Source organism: Artibeus jamaicensis, unplaced genomic scaffold (assembly GCF_021234435.1).
Source record: "Artibeus jamaicensis isolate MK-2021 breed Jamaican fruit bat unplaced genomic scaffold, CSHL_Jam_final contig_585, whole genome shotgun sequence".
Taxonomy (NCBI): Eukaryota; Metazoa; Chordata; class Mammalia; order Chiroptera; family Phyllostomidae; genus Artibeus; species Artibeus jamaicensis.
In genome coordinates this window covers 20,190,235-20,207,208 of record NW_026521894.1, presented here as the reverse complement: position 1 = coordinate 20,207,208, position 16,974 = coordinate 20,190,235, and the positions used below count along the sequence as shown (strand labels likewise).

At 38.0% G+C, this 16,974-nt stretch overlaps 1 protein-coding gene across 1 annotated transcript; it reads left to right on the top strand.

The window, feature by feature from the left end:
- The first annotated feature begins 443 nt into the window (after positions 1–443).
- On the top strand, positions 444–9,618 carry MMP7 (matrix metallopeptidase 7). The gene is made up of 6 exons (XM_037151892.2): positions 444–608; positions 3,088–3,314; positions 3,400–3,548; positions 5,596–5,724; positions 7,254–7,415; positions 9,328–9,618. The coding sequence occupies exons 1-6, from the start codon at positions 501–503 to the stop codon at positions 9,342–9,344; spliced, it is 792 nt and encodes a 263-aa protein (XP_037007787.2). The 5' UTR covers positions 444–500; the 3' UTR covers positions 9,345–9,618.
- The last annotated feature ends 7,356 nt before the right edge of the window (positions 9,619–16,974 follow it).

Here is a 16,974-nt window from a genome sequence, read left to right as displayed (position 1 = left end):
ACACAGGATGCCAGCAGTGTTCCCCTGTATGACTTTTGTGCCAGTTACAGAATGTTCACTTAATAATTACTTGATTGTTTGCATATTTTACATACCGTTCTATGCATTTTAATGTTTTAAATTCTTTTAAGATATGTGGTAATGCCCAAAATGATGCTCCCCCAAAAGTTTAAATTAAGAAGATATGTCTGAGTAGCAATTTGATTCTGGCAAATAAAATGTGTTTTCTCATGGATTAAATTTATACAGCACACAGGGGAAAAAATCCAAAGGCAAATACACTGTGTGCTTTTTGCCAATAAGCACACAATACTTCCTCGTTGTCGTTAATGAAAAATAACACACACTTTAAAATTCTGTAGACACTAATGAGAAAGAAAACATTCAAATGAGTCACCTATTTTTACATTCAGGGTTGAGAGGCTATATAAACTTCTCCAGCCTCTGGAAAAAAAACAGTAAACCAACCATAGATCTGAAAACAATCTCTGCACCCTGCGATGCAGCTGGCCGTGCTGTGCGCTGTGTGTCTGCTGCCCGGCAGCCTGGCTCTGCCGCTTCCCCTGGAGGCAGGAGACGTGAGTCAGCCACAGTGGAAACAGGCTCAGGTATGTCACTGGCCCCCTCACCTGGGGCTCCACGGTCTGGCCATCAGCATTAGGAACTGTGCTTTCCAATTTTGCTAACTTTTCTGTTCTAAAGGCAATCTATGTTTTAATCAAGTAGCTATTAAGAACAGACTTTAGAGCCTCCCACAACTGGGTTCAAGTTCCACCTCCATTCACTATGTAGATTAATATTATTAGCATAGGAATACTATGATATTTCTCTGAGCTTCAGTTTACTAATTCGGAAGTCAAATATTAACATGGTATCAACCAAATGGGGATGTAGTGGAGCCTCTAACACAGCACCTGAAATATTGTTCCCCCTCAGTGCATTGAGGTTGTCACTATTTAATGTAACCAGATTCTTTTTATAAATAGCAGAGGGAACGATGTGTAATGGAGAGACTGGAAATCAGAAAGCCGGGTAGAAGGGATGTGCAAGGCATGAACTTTTGACTTTGTGTTCTCATGTGTCCAATGGAAATAATTATGTGTTTTATATCTCACAGGATTATTCTGCATAAGCAAATAAATGAAGTAATAACAATGCCAATTATCACATGTGTAACAATTATAAAGTACTTCATATATATTATGTCATTTGACCTTCAGCTCAATCTTGGGAAAAATAGGAACCTAAGTTATGTTGATCCACATACTTGTTAATGGTGGCGAATCAAAAATGAGTTTTAATAGGCATCGAGGACAATTTGTTCTGGTTCAAAATCATGTTCTTTCCAATACATTACTTCAGAAGCAGCCTAATAAGTATAAATGATTATTATTTGGTAAAATAATGAGGTGTTTATTTGTATATATTGTTTATAAATTTGTGTTAAGCATAAGAAAAGTTGGGTTTTATTGTACATTGACTTTTAAAAGTAAATATTAGGTTGGATCATATGAAATTACTGATATTCTATTGTTTTTTACCTGCAAAACAGCCATTTCATATGGTTCCACCCAACAGATTATCCAGAAGGAGGACACTTACAGGAGTACTGACTCCCTAAGCTTTACTCAGTGTGCAGGTTACCAACAAACTAGAGGGAGGCCAGCTAGGTTTAACCTGAGGCAAGAAAATTCACCTCAAGAATGCAGAAAAGATTTCTTCCAGAAGGTGTCTTTGTAAAGCCTGTAGTTATGGAATGGATAAAATAAATTTTTTGTTTTTAAATGAGATTAATTCCTAACTGTCATGGATGAACAATAAGTAGTTGCTGTTTTGAATAAAATGCAATCATTGGTAACAGGAAGAGAGACCACGATATTTCTAAGGTCAAGTGCATACTCCGAAAAGGTTCTGAAACAAGTTACCAATTGACCTACTCCAAGTTAGACTGTCAGTGAGTGAGCCAATGTTTAAGTCATTTCAACAATATAACTATGCATTATACAGCCTTACATGTTTTTCTAACAAAGTGGGCTTTGGAATCAGAACACATACTGGTTCAGATACTGGCTCCTTCAGTTACTGATGGGGTAAACTTGTGCAGGTTATGTTGCTTTTCTGGGCCATGATTCTTTACATGAAATAGGAATACCAATGTGGTCCCTACTTCACAGAGTGATTATGAGCTTTAAACGAGATAAGTATGTAAAGCTCCTAGAATAGTCCTTGCCACTAGTTAGTGCTTAATAAAAGTTCTTGTGAGGCTACAAGCTGCTGCTATTGTTATTTCATTCACTTTTTAATTTTTTTTATTTAGTACAGCAGCTATCCTATTCAGACACTAGGGTCCTTTAAGAAATGTCCAGGGACCGATTGCACAGGGGATACACCAGGGAGACCTGCTCTCCTGCAGCTTCACAGTGGTTTTTTTTTTTTTTTTAGAGATTTAACAGTAGAAAGAGCACAGGACTGCAGTCAGGAAACTCAGGGCCAGTTCTGCTACTATTTTTTTTTTATTCTGTTACTAATTTAATATGTGATCCCAAACAAGTCATTTAGTTGCTATGAGCTTTGATTTCCTCATGGAGAATATGTACGCTAAACTAAATAATTTCATATTATCCTTTCCCAGAACTAAAATTTTAACACCCTTGAACCTGAGCTGGGACCAGATCTCCAGAGATCCTCAGAAGGGGCCGGGCAACTTGGATCTCCTGAGACAGTCTCCGATGCCAGGGAAGGTCTCAGCTGTGCCCCTGGAGGACATCCTAGTCAGTCTTCCTGATTGGCTATTACAGACAAGTCTATGTTGTATGAAGTGTACGGAAGGTTTCTCCAGAACAGTTAATGAAATAAAAAGGAAAATGGAGGGACTTTTTCCTTCTGCTCATAAATTGGAATGACAATGCTTCATTACCAATACTAAATTTTCTTTTCATGAATGCACAGTTATTTTACTCGGTGACTGTAATTATTGTGTCTTCAAATCACTGTTTGAGTCCATAGGTATAGAGGCAAAGATGTGCAGACTACTGAGATAAAGGACAACAAGCAAGGATTACAGATCAATTACTCTCTTTCCAATAGAACTACCTCAAGAAATTTTATCCATTTGACTCAAAAACAAGGGGCGCCAACAGTTTAGAAGCCAAACTCAAGGAGATGCAAAAGTTCTTTCGCCTGCCTATAACTGGAATATTAAGCTCCCGCATCATAAAAATAATGCAGAAGCCCCGATGTGGAGTGCCAGATGTTGCGGCATTCTCACTGTTCCCAGACAGCCCAAAATGGACTTCCAAAGTAGTCACCTACAGGTGAGTTGTGCTTTGGCTTGTCTAGGCACAAATAAGAAAGCCCTTTTCCTAAGAGGTCAAACATTGTTTTCTCCTTTGCTACCAGGATCGTGTCATATACTCGAGACTTACCACAGTTCAGAGTGAATCAGTTAGTAGAAAAGGCCTTCGAACTGTGGGGCAAAGAGATCCCACTGCAGTTCAGGAGAATGCGATACGGAATTGCCGATATCATGATTGGCTTCGCAAGAGGAGGTAAGGAAGAGGTTCCTCTAGGCCAGGTGTCAAACTCATTTTCACAGGGGACCTCATCAGCCTCAAAGTTGCCTTCGAAGGATCACATGTAATTTAGGACTGTATAAATGTAACTACTCCTGAATAGGGGCAAGGAGCTGGGCACTGCCAGGTAGAAACAAGGTGTCGGGCAGGATAAAGCAAGGTGGAGGGCCGGATTTGACCCGAGGGCCTTGTGTTTGCCACCTGTGCTCTAGGCTAATCCTCTGAGCCATTTTGCTCATCATATCTGTGCCCTCCTCTCTTCAGAATTCAAAAATCTTTAATGATATGTATTACTAAACAAATATATATATATATACATAGATGAAGGGAGAGATGTTAGTACACTTTTTCTAGTACATTTAGAGTCACTTTTCTATAGCAGAGAAAGGTAAACTATGTGACCCATGAGTCAAATCTAGCCCACAACCTGTTTTTGTAAATATTTATTACAACACAGCCATAATCCTTTACTCACCTATTGTCTGTGGCGGCTTTGGGGCTTCCATGGCAGTTTAGTAATCATGGCAGAGGCCGTCAAGCCCACAAATCCTAAATTACCCATTGTCTAGCCCTCTACAGAAAAAGTTTACCCACCCCCATTTTGTAGCATTAGTCATGACACACAGACGTCCACACATACATAAATATTTACAGAACAATTTAAAATATATCTGACATGAACATTAAACCAAGAAAAGAGATTACAACGCCCAAAGACCTTAAGTGGTCTCCAAGAAGCGGGCAGCCCCTCCGGACTGTTGCCAACACCTGTCATGGATAAAAATGTAGAAAATAGAAAACTTTCATATTAAAGGGCTTAAGGAAACATAACCCATATAAATGAACTGCTATTAATTACTAGTGTTTTATGGTACAAATTTAGAGAAAAATATTGCCCTTTTCATTCTGTACTAATATTTGAAATGTCTTGGTGAGGTGAATTTAGCTGAAACTGAACTTCAGCCACGATAGTAGTAACACTGAAGAACATGTTATGGAAAGCACTAATCATGACATTAATGATTTTCTTCTGTTTTTTTAAGTTTTTTTAAGAGTTATTTATTTATCTTTAGAGGGGAAGGGAAGGAGAGAGGGAGAGAAATATCAATGTATGGTTGCCTCTAGTGCATCCCCTGCAGGGAACTGGCCTGCAGGGAACCTGCCTGCAACCCAGGCATGTGCCCTGACTGGGAATCGAGCCGCGATCCTCTGGTTCACAGGCCCGTGCTCAATCCACTGAGCTACACCAGCCAGGGCTTCTTCTGGTTTTTTAAAGATTATATTTACTTATTTTTAGAGAGAGGGTAAGGGAGTGTGAAAGAGAGGGAGAGAACTATTGGTGTGTGAGGAAAACATCGCTTGGTTGCCTCTCTCACACCTCCAACTGGGACCTGCCCTGCATCCCAGGCATGAGCCCTGACCCAGGAATCAAACTGACGACCTTCGGTTTGCAGGATGATGCCCAACCCACTGAGCCACATTAGTCAGGGCCGTTCTATGTTTTATAAGAACAAATAAATGACATGGCCCAATATCCACTGAAAATAAATAGCTCCAAATCACAACTAAAAGAGCCATCCATTTAAGACATCTTAAGCATGGTCCTCCAAGAAAATGTCTTCTGTACCCACGAAGATTAAGCTAGGTTTTTAAGTTATACTATAACAGGTATACATGTTACTTGTTGAACACTGTTCTAACTCATCCTCCATTCTGCCACCACTTGGCCAAGGAAAATGAGAAAACTTAGAAGCTACCATAAGTTAGATGTGAATGTATTTAAACTCCCATATCCAGTAAGCTTTAATATGTAGTGGGTATCAGGGATAAGCATTGGTTCTGTGACAGAAAAAGTGCCTATGACCAACACCCAAACCACCCTGTGTAAGCACCTGACTGCTGGTAACAAGTGTTACCTGCTTGGACTAGGCTCATCTTTCCAGCTCAGTAATCATATAAAATCAAAAATAAAGTGACTAAAAATAAATTCAGTCGCAAAGGGCAATCGTTCTATTTTTTCCAGCTCACGGGGACCCCTACCCATTTGATGGGCCAGGAAACACACTGGCTCATGCCTTTTCACCGGGACCAGGCCTGGGAGGAGATGCTCACTTTGATGAGGATGAACGCTGGACCGATGGTAGCAGTATAGGTACAGCATCCCATTTCTCTCCCCGCTCCACATCCTTTTTAAAATCCTGAACTTCTTATACTAACTTTAATATTTCCTGTGATTAGTAATAACTATTGAGCCCTTAATAACTGCCAACCTCTGTGCCACATTCTTTAAATACATAATTGTATTTAATAATACTACATACACAGAAGATGGAAGCTCAGGATTATGGAGGCAAGCAACGTTGGGTTCACTTTGCTGTACCTCATCCAATCCCTCCCTGTGTGCCTTTGGGCAAGTAATTCAACTTTTTGGAGCCTCTTTTCTCATCTAGAAAATGGGATTATGAGTAATCCCCACCTCACAAAGTTGTTGTTTGAGTTAAATGAGATAATGCTTATACAGTGCTTATCACAGTGTTTGGAAAATACTAATAATTCAATAAATTATACTTCTTTGTTTATGTTTCCCTTAAATTTGTTTTTAATTGAACAAAAAGGGGAGCAGTGCTATGATATGTAAAAATGATGTATAATTGTGAGTATTCACTAGTGTTCAGGAAGAACTCACATCATAACCCAGCCCATCATATTCATCATTTTTCAAAGTAGAAAATTAGAGACACATCAGAAAACTAACAGAGAAAGGCTCTGGCATAAATAATTCTAATTGGAGATAATTCTTAAAAAAGGGAAATCAGTACTTGGGTCTGGCGGTGGGAATTCACCACTATACTGATGCTTTGCTGTGAAAAATCTAACCTGTGTGAAACTATGACACTGTCTCCACTTCACATCTTATGTATCTTTTTAATTCTTATTTCTTTCCACTCAAGATAAGCTAAAGGCAGCTTCCTGCAATCTAATGCACTGTGATTGGAACTCTGGTAACTCAAATTCACAGTCTCACAACCTCTCCCTTCTTTGCAAAGCCTTTCAATGAGTATGACAGAGAGAAAAGCATACATAATACAACGCAATAAATAAAAAGCCCAGCATTTCCTAGCAATTCTGCCTATCAGTCTTGCTTTCGCAAAACCAACTTTCTTTCTCCTGCTATTCAAAGTCACTCTTATTTATTGACTAGCCATTGTTTTTCAGATATTGGGAAACTCTAAATATTCTGAAAAACCTACATGATAGGAATTATTATGTCTGTTTAACAAATAAGAAAATGAGACTCAGCGATATCAATTAATGTGCCCAGAGTCATTTAGCTAACAGGTGGTGGAGCTGGGTTTCAAACCTGGATCTTAATGTTTCCGAGGCCTTCATTTTCCTCTTCTGTAGAAGAGAGGAAAGCTATGTGAGTAATTGTATAAGGAGCAAATAGACACAAAAATACTCTTAAAAAAATAGATGTAGTGCTAAAGTTAAAACACTACTATTCTATTGTCCTTCTAAATTTCCCTGCCCTCTTATGAAAGCCTAGAAACAAATAAATAAATTATGGAGAATTTAAAGAGGTAGGTATTTTTATAGTTATTTATTATCATGTTTCTATATTATAATATATTTCATACATAGGTATTTTTATAGTTACTGTATGTCACTCTTTGGTTGTAGGAATTAACTTCCTGTATGCTGCTACTCATGAACTTGGCCATTCTTTGGGTCTTGGTCATTCATCTGATCCTAATGCTGTGATGTATCCAACCTATGAAAACAGAGATTCTGAGGATTTCAGACTTTCACAAGATGATATTGAGGGAATTCAGAAATTATATGGTAATATTTATGGTTTCAAATATGGAGAATTTCACATTACCTTCTAAGAGTAAGCTTGAAGGAGAAAGACCAGGAAATGGATATTTACTTGGAAAAACACACTGGAACTTACACTAAAAGCCTATTGAGGGGAGAAATTTGAGAACTTAGATACTCCGCATTTACCCAGACTATTTTATATTCTGAGGATATTGATTTTAAGTTTTTGGTAATAGAGCATCATTAGGCAAAATTATGAAAGTGACACTATAAGATTTTGGGATTTTTGTTTTCTTTCAAGCTGCCATTTACTGTTCTTTCTTTCTCAGTTTAAACACTTTAGGAGAGTCTCCCCTGTGGGCAGGAGCTGAGGAACAGAACACCTTCCTCTTTAGCTACCTACTTTCAGATTCAGTCCTAGGTGACTAAAAGTGACCCAATTTTTCCTGCTTGTGGATATGTGTAGAGGAAGAGATAAATCATTGATAATGATTGCTTGCAACTGCCAGTCACAATGCTTATGAATATCCTATGTCCTGATCTATACTTTTTTGTTTTATTCAAGTTCCAAATTTAGTTTAAAAGAATAAGCTGATTTGTACTGATGAGAAAAAAGTGAAAGGACAAGGAGAAAAACCATGTCTGTAAGTAGAGACGAGAATAGTACAATTCAAAAGGCTAAATGGATTGCTATGCAAGGTCACATGGCTGCCCGATGATGGAACAATGATTCCACAGCAGGGCTATAGGGTTTCATACACTTTCTCCTACCTATTTCTGCCTATTACTATTTAGTAAGTTTTAAGAGCAATTTGGAAAGGAGAATACAAATCAGACCTTTCCAGTGAAATATCAGGATGATAAGAATACTGCAAAAACTTCGCTTAAGAGCCTCTGAATGATCAGAAGAGCAATGAATGTACTTCCATATAATAATGGGAGAAAATTATTCAAATAAGATAATGTACTCACACTGTCAGGTGAACTTAGAATTTACTACCAATCAGCATTTCCCAAATTGTATTCCTAAATGCCAGTCCTGCAAGACAATTTCTTAATTACAATGCTGTGGAGAAACACGTTCAATAATGCTACCTATTGTATTTCAGTTGCATAAGATATTTAAAGAGTACCTAAAAAATTCTTGCTTACCTTAGCGATTCCTAAATTATTATCATTTATATGGAACACCCATTGAGCCCTCACAGAACAGTCTTTCAGAGAACACATTTTGAAAAATATCATGTGACTGTACCTTAAAGTTCTGACTCAAAGAGCTGCTGCACACTATGAATTGTTGGTAAAATTATTGCCAATAAAAGAGAACAAAGTACTTTCCCTTAAATGAAACTATGGTATATTCTGTGGCATGCATAACTACCTCGAAACCTTGAGAAAACTAGAAAGGGCCTCACAAGGATTCTGAGGCAGACTAATTAGAAGAAAACAGGCTGGTAAGATGCCTGCCCCTAGTCAAAGTCAAAAAGCAGTAACTTCTAGACAAAGGAAAGTAAGATTTAATTATGGGTTTCAAATTTAGGAAGTTTATTAGTCCAAGAACTGATATGAACCAAAAATATAAATTAAAAAATTTAAATAAACTCATGGGTGTAAAATTATCCAATGCATTGTTATTATCCTCATTTTGCAGATTGGTAATATAACATTAAAAGAAGCTAAGCAGTCATTTGCCCAAGATTATAGAGCTGGTAAAACGGCCGATACCTGACCCCAGACCTACATTCCACACAAAACTGCCTTCTCAGCCTTTGAAGATTACTCTTCAAAACCTTTGTTCCAAGCACAGAAAACACAATGAGCTGATGAGAAATTATACACAATTAAGACATTTTTTTTGAGTTTTTATAGTCTTAGTGTAGTTTTTATGTATTTTATATCATGTTAAAATTATTTTTATTTTCTCTCTTAATAGGGGAGAGAGATGATTGAAAAAAGAGTTTAGAACCTTCTGGGAGAACACACGCTCATTCGTTGGATTCTAATCCATTGTTTCCCAACCCGAATCGGAGAACACTGTTCCTGCACCCCGTTTAGCACTTATTTTATCTTTCCTTGTACTGTGGTTGGTTTTTGCATGTCTCTGTTCCTCTGGAAATAAGCTTTTTTTATGGCGCAATTGTGTCTTACTCCTCTATGTCTCTCTCCTTAAGCAACTTATGCTTAGAAGATGTCAATGAATGTGAAATAAACAAATGAAATTTTATTTCATAGGAAAATGATTTATATTTAGGAGCATCATTTCTGTGTCAAAAGAAGACATGTTATACAATAAAATCAAAGACTAAGACTAAAAGCAAAAACCCCATCACATTATTGTGTGTCTTCATCTGCACCCGACCCGATCACCAGGTGTGTACAGAGAGCTCCCACCCGGTTTGTTCATTAGTATAATCCAAAGTCACACTCAGCACCGCTTACCCTTTAGTGCAAGCTCTAAGTATTCTGGAAAATCCAATTCTTCTCACAAAATGCATGTGAATTCTCAAGGTTTTACATTCCCACAGTCCCTTCTGGCTCCATGTTCTTAGCCTTGACCTCCTGATTCCACAGTGTCTCTCCAGCCACAGCTGTTCTGTGTGTTTCCTGCGTCATGCCAACCAAGATATCAGCCTCACCCTTTCCTCCTAAACTCTCTCTTATTACAAGGCTATTGGCATTGTTGAAGACTTGCATCAACGGTGATATTTTACACACACAAAGACAATGAATTGAATGAAAATATAACCAGATATTATCCCCGTCCTTCAAATCCCTTACCTATCCCAGCATCAGAAATTTCTCACTGGCCACTTACTTTTGCAGGCTCCAACGTCCTACCCTGTCTCTCCCTAATCCTCAAGTCTCTGGACTCTGTTCCTTGCAGCTTCCTCCACAAACTCATTTTCCTAAAGTCCACACAGCTCCAGACCTCCCTTTCTACACACAGAGACTCTCTAATGTGTTTCCCTGGAAGAATCATTCTCTATGCAGGGCTTAACCCTGTAGCAGAGCACATAGCTGGCAAAGAGGCTTTGCCTTTTCAGCCTTACTTGCTCCTCTCCCTGCCCCACACCTGTGCACAGCTGTCTCTATAAATAGAGGGATAGAGACTTGGAATTTACTTTCTTACTGATATAAATCACACACACACACCTACAACCACCAAAGCCATTAGGAAGCCATTCTAGGGATAGTTCTGATAAAGGGGCAAGTGTAATGTCTAAGCCAAATAAGAAGTGTATACAAATAGGAATTCAAATATCCTTTGAAAATCTAAGGCAGTAAGACTATAATAACAGAATGAATAGGAAGTTAGAAGTCACTGACTTTGAGTTTCTCATTTAATAGAGGACAAAACAAATGGAGAGAGGCTAAATGATTTCCATAAGGCTTGTATAAGTAAATCAAGAAGTGATTAAAGCATATTTTGGGTTGTTTGCCTGTTTGCATTTTGGTTTGGGCAGCAGAGGGCAGTATTTATTTTGCAGTTGAAAGGGATATCAATTGTTTTCAACTGCCCAGCATCCTTTCCTTCTACTTTGGAGGACAGGGACAGTGTACCGGGACATCACTTAGGATGCCATACACTGCCTGCTGTTAAGGGAGTACAGGACCCAAGTCTGGCCTGTCAGACACTCCACTAAAGACACAGAGTTTACTCCATTCTGGCAGTGGGTTCTGGAGATGCTGCCTATTCAGTCCTTCATCCAGACGAATCCCTGAGGTTGCCCCGGGTTCTGTCCTGCAAACAGCTTAGATGTAAGGCTTCTCTTCCAGGTTTTGCAACTGACTGCATTACCTTCTAATAAATTTTGTCTCTTGCTTATGTTAGCCAGAGTTAGTTTATGTATGTTGTTCAGAAAACCCTGACATAGTAACCAGACTGGCTCTCCTCTGGCATCTGAGGTATGAGCTCTGTTATGTACCTCACCACACACTCCAATCTTAACAATAAGTTAAGCTCTAACCGAAGCAAAGAAGTTAAATTTTTTATTCCTATCAAAATAGTATAAAGCTGACTCGTAAATAGAACTTTTCCCTAGACTATCTATCTCATGTTCTTTTTTAAAAGATTGTGCTAAAATACACATATAAAATTTACTATTTTAACCATTTTGAACATACAGTATTGCTGAATGTGTTCACGTTGGTGCACATAAATAAAGGCTCTTAACCTCAGTGCTATTGATGCTCAACTGGATAATGCTCCACTGGAGGTTGCCCTGCACATTGGTGAATGCTAAGTAGTATCCCTGTCCTTCTCCACTAGGTGCCAGTAGAACATCCTCAGTAGTGGCACCCAAGGATGTCTTCAGACATTGCCAAATAAATGTCAGTGCCCCAATATTGCAAGTGAGACTAGTCCATGAAATCCAGAAATCTGGAAACTACTGCAATAGGCTACAAAGATAGGGGAGGTTTTGGGTAAGGAACTCCCAAAATGAGATTAGTTTTCTCAGAAGTCAACTAAAATCTCAGCTTTATGAATTACGAGCTCTCCCATCCATAATCCTTCAGAAAAGGTCAGGAGGCCAGTGGACTAGACTATAAAAAATACTTACCAATTTACCAAGGTAGGAATAGCAAACAAAGTGCAAAAAAATTTCGTAGGTTACATGGGATTTACTTTACTATAATTATTTAGAAGTGTATTTGCAACATATTTTTAAAAGGTAATAAACATTTAGATATTTTATTAACAGTGAATCCTTGTAAATAAACCAGATAATTACAGTTTATTCTGAAAACTACACAGAAAATATAATTTGACAATTTTTCTCAGTTAGCCATTCTACAAACATCCATTGCAACAGGAAATTAAGGAATAAAAAAATGCAAAGGTGAAAAATACATAGAACCCTCTTTCAAGAATCTCTAAGTTTCATGAATAAAACAGATACTCAAGAAATTATTATAATACAACATTCTAAGTGTTGTAATAAAAAACGCAATGTGAGAGAAAGAAATCTCTCCTACTGGGATTCTAAATTATTTTAATCAGTTTTTGAGCTGCATTCTACAAAACCTAGAATACCACATATAACACACATGTCCAAAATTCCAGTTTGATGGTTAAGTATTCTGCATAAATAAAACCTCTCTAACAGGCTTGAGACTCCCATCAGCCTGGTCAAAGTTTCTCAAAACTATGGTGTATCCTAAGACTTCACAGTCTCCAGGTCTGCACCATGGAATCAAGGCTCTCCCTGCCTGTTCTGCTCATTCACCTTTGACCCTTCCTAAACATACTGAAGCATGCCTAGCAATAAATCTCTTGCAGATCTAATCTCATCTTGACATCTGTTTTTCAGAGAACCTGAATTAACACAAGGTGTATTCCAATCGTCTATTATTGCATTAAAAACTACGTTAAATAGTGAAGGGATTAAGATATATCACATATACTTGTAGATATACGTATATGAATAACACATAGGCACAGACAACAGTTCAGTGATACAGAGGAAAAAGGGATGGGGTAGAAGTGGGCAGAGTGGGGATAAACGGGGACAGAAAGAGACTGTGGGTGATGAGCGCATAATGCAGTGTGCAGGTGATATTTTATTGAGTTGTACACTTGAAACCTCTAAGGTTTTATTAACCAATGTCACCCCGATCAATTTAATGAAAAGTAAAATACTGATAAAATAGAATAAAATGAGAAAAATATGTTTGCAGTTAGAATTCTTAATATAAATTAGATATTAATATTATTTAAATTTTTAATTATTTTAATTTTTAAATTATATTCAATATTAGTACTAAAGATCTATACTCATGATGAAATTTTGAGAAAATACATTAAGTGGAAATAAAGGAAAATAAAATTACTTGTAGTGCCAATATTTAAAGATAAGCACACTTAAAAATTTTTTTAAACTACCTTAAATAGTGGCTTCATATAACCATTATTTTATTAAATATCATGATTTTGTTGGACAGGAATTTGGGCAAGGCTCCGTAGGATTCTTCTATTTCATGAGCCAGATGACTGGTTTGGAGGGTCCAAGATAGCTTCACTCACGTGTCTACCAGCTTGGTGTAGGTGGCTGGTAATCTAGGCTCAGCTGGGACTGTCAACCCTATTGCCTACACTGTCAACCCTCCGCCTCTCCAGTGAGATCTTCAGGTGAGTCAGACTTCATAGGTGGCTTACAATAGCAAGTGTTACTGCAAAGAGGGAGAAGCTGAACAGCCTTTTCTATCTAGTCTCAGAAGCCTCATAGATCCCTCGTGCTGTACTCTACTGTCGGAGTAATCACAAGGCCACCCAGAGTAAAGATGAACGGATATACATCCACCTTGATATACATGCTAAAGATGCTTCAGTCATGGTTTTTGTGTGTTTTTAAAATAGTTTATTTATTTATTTTTAGAGAGAGGGTAAGGGAAGGAGAAAGAGTGGAAGAGAAGAAACATCAATGTGTGGCTGCAATTCATGTGTCCCCTACTGGGAACCTGGCCTGCAACCCAGGCATGTGCCCTGACTGGGAATCAAACTGGTGACCCTTTGCTTCACAGGCGCATGTTCAATCCACTGAGCTACACCAGTCAGGGCTTCAGTCTCATTTTAAAACTCCACGGGGGGTCACCCTTTTTCTTTTAAAAAAATCTATATTTAACCACAAGACATATATTTATTCTAATGGAAAGTATGACTGTTGTAATAAAAATCTTGTATGAATCAACAAAAATAAGTTCTAGTTTGCCCCCTCTTTGCCATCACAGCTAAGAAATCAATCCCTCAACCAACAAAAAGTGAGTTCAGAGTTAGTGCTTTACTGTTCAGGTGACAGATGACTCTGTAGACCATGACCCTGGTGACCACAATGTTTCTTTGAAAGTAAATTTTATAATTTCTGCAAGTATAGAAAGCTGTCATGCAGCATGAGCCCTGCCAACTTATTCACTGATCATTCTAAGTGTGCAAAATAGTAACTCCGATTACTTGCCAGCATGAAGAGGATGGTGAATTGCACTTTGGCCTGTTAGGTAAGGGACAGCCATGATCTGCTATTGCAACTTTTATCGGTGTGGAAGAAACACAGCCTTATGATTACCAAAGGGTAGTTAAACTTAAAGGAACAATACTGTCCTTTATCCTTGTCATCTTTTGCTGAGGATTTCCCTAAGGATGATAGACTTTAGGACCAAGAACCAGTGATTCTTCTTGATTGCAAACTAAGGGTACACTTGTTCTCCTAGACTTTGATAAAGGTAATTGTCAAGTTTGTGTGTGCGTGTGCATGTGTAATGAGCTAGACATTTAATTAAAAGACACTTTGATAACTACCTCAGCATCATACGAATGCATTTGAGAGTCTTCTTTTCTTGCTTCTCAAATTAGTAAGTTTATATAGCCCTGAATAAAAACAAATAACCATATAGAAAAGTTTGAAAACCTTAAATAATGCACTGAAAGTCTATTCAAACTTAATATTTAATTACACTTTCTCAGTTACCTATAATTAGATGATATTCAGAGAAGAATCTACCTCAAAGTATGTAGATTGAAATCTCTTAATCAAAGGAATCATTGTGGTCTAGAAAACATTGATTGATCTAATTCTTTTTTAAAAAAGCTTCTCCCCAGTGATGTTCTTGTAAAAAGTAGAGTTCTTTTTTAAAAGATTTTATGTGTTTATTTTCAGAGGGGAAGGGAAGGAGAAAGAGGGAGAGAAACATCAATATGTGGTTGCCTTTCATGGGCCTCCTACTGGGACCTGGCTCAAAACCCAGGCATATGACCTGACTGGGAATCCAACCAGAGACCCCTTGCTCACAGGCCAGCACTCCATCTACTGAGCCACACCAGCCAGGGCTAAGAAGTAGAATTCTTGACAGAAATGGCAAAGTCAACCTGAAGTGTTCAGAGTTAGTTAGGAACAATGATTAGCACAATCACTGGCACATAGAAGTTGTCTGACAAATACTTGTTGAATTGTTGAATGAATGAATATTGGAGTTAACTTGCTCAATTAAAATTTTTGTTTTAGATATCTTCTAGAAGGTGATGGTATAATTCAAGAATGCTAGGTAAGATAGAGGCTAATTAAAATTTCAAATAGCTAAATGGTTTTTATTCATCTTGTTAAGAATTAATACTTAGAAAGATATTAAGACAGATTTCCTTTGAATTTCATTTCTTTTTTTAAAGATTTTATTTATCAATTTTTTAGAGAGGGGAAGGAAAGGAGAAAGAGAAGGAGGAAAACATGAATGTGTGGTTGCCTCTCAGGACCCCCCTACTGGGGACCTGGCCTGCAACCCAGGCATGTGCACTAGATCAGGAATCGAACCAGCAACCCTTTGGTACAGAGGCCGACATTCATCCACTGAGCCACACCAGCCAGGGCTGAACTTCATTTCTTTCATGTTCATAGCAAACAGGCCTTTTTTTAAAACCCTAATATTCTGAATATCTTAATAGCCATCATATCACTAACAGACTAAAGGATATCATCTTAATTCCCTTCAGGCAGAGAATTTAGCTGTGTTGTACCTATAAGAGCATGTAACATAGAGTAGGCACCCATTTAATATTTGTTGAATGAAGAAATTAATCAATTGGTGTATAAATCAGTAGCCTGAAAAAGCATCAACTGGAATTTGAATTTTCCTGATTGATTTATTCATATGGTGGGCCCACAGGGGTAATAATCGCTAGCATAAATGCTTTAAATAATTGCTTGGAATACTATGCGTAACAAGTACTCTGATGGTTGCTTAATATACTCTTCGGTTATTTATGACTATATAGCAAATAAACCCAAAACTTAGTGTCTTGAACTACTGCAACCATCTCTTATCATCCAATTCTGTGGATTGACTAGGTGGTTCTTCTGCTGGTCTTGTTTGGGGTCTCTCTTATGTCTTCAGTCAGATGATGGCTGGGCTGGAATGTCCAAGGTGGCTTCATTCATATGGCTGGCACCTTAGCATGGATAACGGAAGAGCTGGGACCTCTCTCTCTCAAAAATGTTCTCTTCTTTACACAGTAGCTGAATCCCAGAACCACCATTTCCAAGAAGGAAAATGCAGAAGTATCACTTCTTCCAAGTTCTATTAACTAAAGCAGACACAGTGCCAGTCAGCCTAGATTTTAAAAATGAGGGAAAATAAACTCCTTGTCTCTATGGGAGAACATGACAAAGACTTTGTATCCATTGTCAATCCGCCCTATATATTTGCATTCTATTAGGACAATCCTGAAAGGTGTGTATTATTTCATTCATTTCATTGATGAAGAAATTCTCACAGTTGTATGTAAGGGCACTTGGATTTGAAGCCATGTTTATGTTTCCAGTCTTTTTTATTATCTTGCCAATAAGATAACATCAAGGACATATACAAAATAAAAACGATAATACTGACTATCCAACTCTGTGCCTAGACTTGCTCACTTGCTTCATTCTTGTCCATGAAAGCGATCATTGTTTACAGAATCATTGATCGGAAGCTCATATTGCTTTTTGGCTCCATATTCTGACCCTTCTGGATTTCCCGTTATTGTTGTCAACACAAAAACCACTCATTCCCTGGCCTTCAGCCGGGTCAGTCAGCCTGGTCTTCCTTTCTT

Coding starts and splice junctions, on each gene's coding strand:
- MMP7 (XM_037151892.2), top strand. CDS start 501: ATGCAGCTGGCCGTGCTGTGCGCTGTGTGTCTGCTGCCCGGCAGCCTG. Junction 3,315..3,399: donor TCCAAAGTAGTCACCTACAG/GTGAGTTGTGCT, acceptor CTTTGCTACCAG/GATCGTGTCATATACTCGAG. Junction 5,725..7,253: donor GACCGATGGTAGCAGTATAG/GTACAGCATCCC, acceptor CTTTGGTTGTAG/GAATTAACTTCCTGTATGCT.